Here is a 2,680-nt window from a genome sequence, read left to right as displayed (position 1 = left end):
CCCCCCCTTTTTTCTGACTCCCCCCAACTCACCCCTAGCTCCCAGCTGCACTACCCCTCAGGACAGGGCATGAAGGGAGGAGAGGAGGGAAAGGGAGCCCCACAGCAACAGGGCAGCTGGGCAAGGGGGGGTAGCGCACAATCATGAACTGCACAACCCCCAGGCTGCCAGTCGGACACGTCTCGGGGGGCCGCACTGCTCCTCCAGGTTGGGCGACACGTGGCCCCTCAAGCAGCATTCCCCAGGTGCCCCCCAGGGAACAGAGACCCCAAGGGCCTGAGACCAGGCCGGGCTCAGGACCCCCTACCCGGACACCCTAGCTCAGAGGCCAGACACCAGCCCGCCCAATCTCAGCAGCCCCCCAACATGCACCCATTCAAAGCGTCCCCCCACCAGCAGCCAATCAGAGGAAGGGGCACGACCCTCCCCCCCAAAACAAGCCAATGGGAGAAAGGGGCGCGAGGTCCCTGACCAATCAGAGGGCGCAGCCCCTGCCCCGCAAGCCCCAGGGTCCCCCAAGAGCAAGCGAGGCGCCAGGGCCCCCGCCCCAACCACTGTGCGGGGGGAGGCAGGGTGCGGGCTGCGCCGCGGGCGCCGAGTGGAGGGAAGGCGACAGCGCCCGGGGAAGGGGACGTGGGTCCAGGGGGGCGCGGGCCGCGCTGGGCGCGAGGCGCCCGCAGAGCTGGGGGCAGTAAGATGGCTCCGCCACCCCCAGCCAAGGAGGTGCCGGGGTCCGGACTATACCATCCGGGCGGGGGGGGACACAGGCGGGGGCAGCCCCTTCTCCCCCTGTCCGGGGCGGGTGGGGGATCCCGCGCCGGGCGGGGAGGGGGGAGCGGACTGTACCTCTCCCGCGGGGCGGGGGGGGAACGAGTGCGCCAACTCCCCCCCACCCGCGGGAGCGAACGGTTTGTCCCGGCCCCAGCGCTAAGGAGCCGCCGGCCCCAGGCGCCATCTTGGGTGCGACTAAAACAACGAGCCCGAAACCCCCGGCTGGTCCCTGCGGTGCCCCCGCGCCGGGCTTCCCCCCCGGGCCGTCCCATCGCGTTACCTGAGGGGGTCCCGTGCGGGAGCCGCGCCCCGGCCGCCGCCGCAGGCCCCGTGGCGGCCCCAAACCCCCCACCTGTCCTCACCTCACAATGGTAGCTGCAGAGCGGGAGGGGGGGCGGCCGCCCGGCCTCATTACCATAATCTGCCTGGCAACAACCACCAGTGCCGCGCGCTGATTGGCCAAGGCGCTCCCCGCCTGTGGGGATGGGGCACAGGAACCCCCAGGGGAGAAAAGCCGCCGAGCAGCCGGGTGGGGGGAGCAGAGGGGCCCCCCAATACACGGGCAAAGGGGAGCCCCCTGCCAGGGCTTCCACCCCCCGGGGCACTGCCCGCCAATCCCAGCGCCGCTCTCATTCCAGTGCCCCCCGCGTGCCAATCACAGCACGCGTGTCATCGCCGCGCTCCGCCCCCCTGCTGGGGGTGCGGGGGTGGGCGCCGAGCAGCGCCCCCTGCTGGGAGGGCCGTGGGGGGAGCAGCGCCCCCTGCTGGAGGAGCCGGGCCGAGCAGCGCCCCCTGCAGGCGGGAGGGGGTAGCGCACTGGCGGGCACGTGCCGCAGAGGAGGAGTCCAGGAGTGTGGCTCCCCGCCCCGAGCCCAGACCAGGATGGGGCCAGCTCTGCATCCTCCAGGTAACGCCGTGCCGTGTCCGGGGCTGGCATCCCCATGCCCTCTGGCTGCAACCCCCCTGCTCCCAGAGCCCCTGTGACGGGGCAGGTGCCGCAACCCGCCAGGCGTCCCCCACGTTCAGGGATGCCCCGGGTCACGGAGGGAAGGGCTAGATGCCACCTCTGCCCTTCCCCATGTGATGGGGAGGGAGGAGAAATCTGATTTATAATCTAATGCCACGTTTTTGAGGACAGGGTGCTGGTTGTCTTTTCTTCTGTGGCCGATTTGGGCAATGGGTTTCTGTTTGAAAATAAGGCAATATATCCAAGTGAATGTACAGTTCCTTTTTTAAATTTTTTTTGTAGGCAATCGGGACTCGTAGTAGAGATGGTATCTTTTATATTAGAACAACAGGATTTTTGCAAAAAAAAAATTCTTTAATTGTAAGCTTTCCAGCTTGTAGAGTATTTCAGTAGAGCATTTTAGTAGGAGGAAAGAAAATGCTTGACAGGTGTTTATAACCACAGAAAATACAAAATTGCTCACCTGCAACCCTTTTTACTGATGGCTTTAGCTGCAAATAGCAGAGGGTTTATTTTTTTCTTGTTATTGCTTATCAACACTTTCCCAAGATTCTTTAGAAAAGAGCATTTCCAGGTGGGGACAAGGCAAGCAGTCCAGTTGGTTTCTTTAAAGAATGATTTAGAATTGCTATTGGATAAAGTAAAAACTGTAAAAAGCTATTGGGGATCATTTCAATACACAGGACAGTGCCTTCAGTGAGGGATGCTGCTATCCAGCTCTCGAAGGACAGGCTGATACTCCTGCACCATTTTTCTTTATTCGCTGCTGCATTTAGTCATGTGTTATATAATAAATCTGAATGTTAAATGCCATCTAAAATAAATCAAAGAGAATAATGAGCTTTGCTCAGAAAAAAGATCTAACCATTTGTCATTTGATTCTGTCTTGGGTTTCCACTCTACTTATTTCTCACTCTTTAAAAAAAAAAAAAAAAAAAAAAC

At 60.9% G+C, this 2,680-nt stretch overlaps 2 protein-coding genes across 5 annotated transcripts in view; one reads left to right on the top strand and one right to left on the bottom strand.

Annotated features, from left to right (window-relative positions):
- PRDM10 (PR/SET domain 10) overlaps positions 1-1,209 on the bottom strand; it is a 79,217-nt gene extending 78,008 nt beyond the window's left edge. For 2 of the 4 annotated variants that reach the window (XM_019509317.1, XM_019509334.1), the window contains exon 1: positions 1,134-1,205. The gene's annotated coding sequence lies outside the window, so the exon portion shown is untranslated. The other 2 variants (XM_019509319.1, XM_019509325.1) reach the window with 2 other exon arrangements.
- A 21-nt stretch (positions 1,210-1,230) lies between these two features.
- LOC109292086 overlaps positions 1,231-2,680 on the top strand; it is a 15,079-nt gene continuing 13,629 nt past the window's right edge. Inside the window, exon 1 of the mRNA XM_019509345.1 lies at positions 1,231-1,678. Within this exon, the coding sequence (XP_019364890.1) occupies positions 1,255-1,678 (424 nt within the window). The 5' untranslated portion in view covers positions 1,231-1,254. The remainder of the gene's footprint in view (positions 1,679-2,680) is intronic.

Source organism: Gavialis gangeticus, unplaced genomic scaffold, assembly GCF_001723915.1.
Source record: "Gavialis gangeticus isolate Ggan-Ray unplaced genomic scaffold, GavGan_comp1, whole genome shotgun sequence".
NCBI lineage: Eukaryota > Metazoa > Chordata > Crocodylia > Gavialidae > Gavialis > Gavialis gangeticus.
This window is presented reverse-complemented; position numbering and strand designations above follow the sequence as displayed.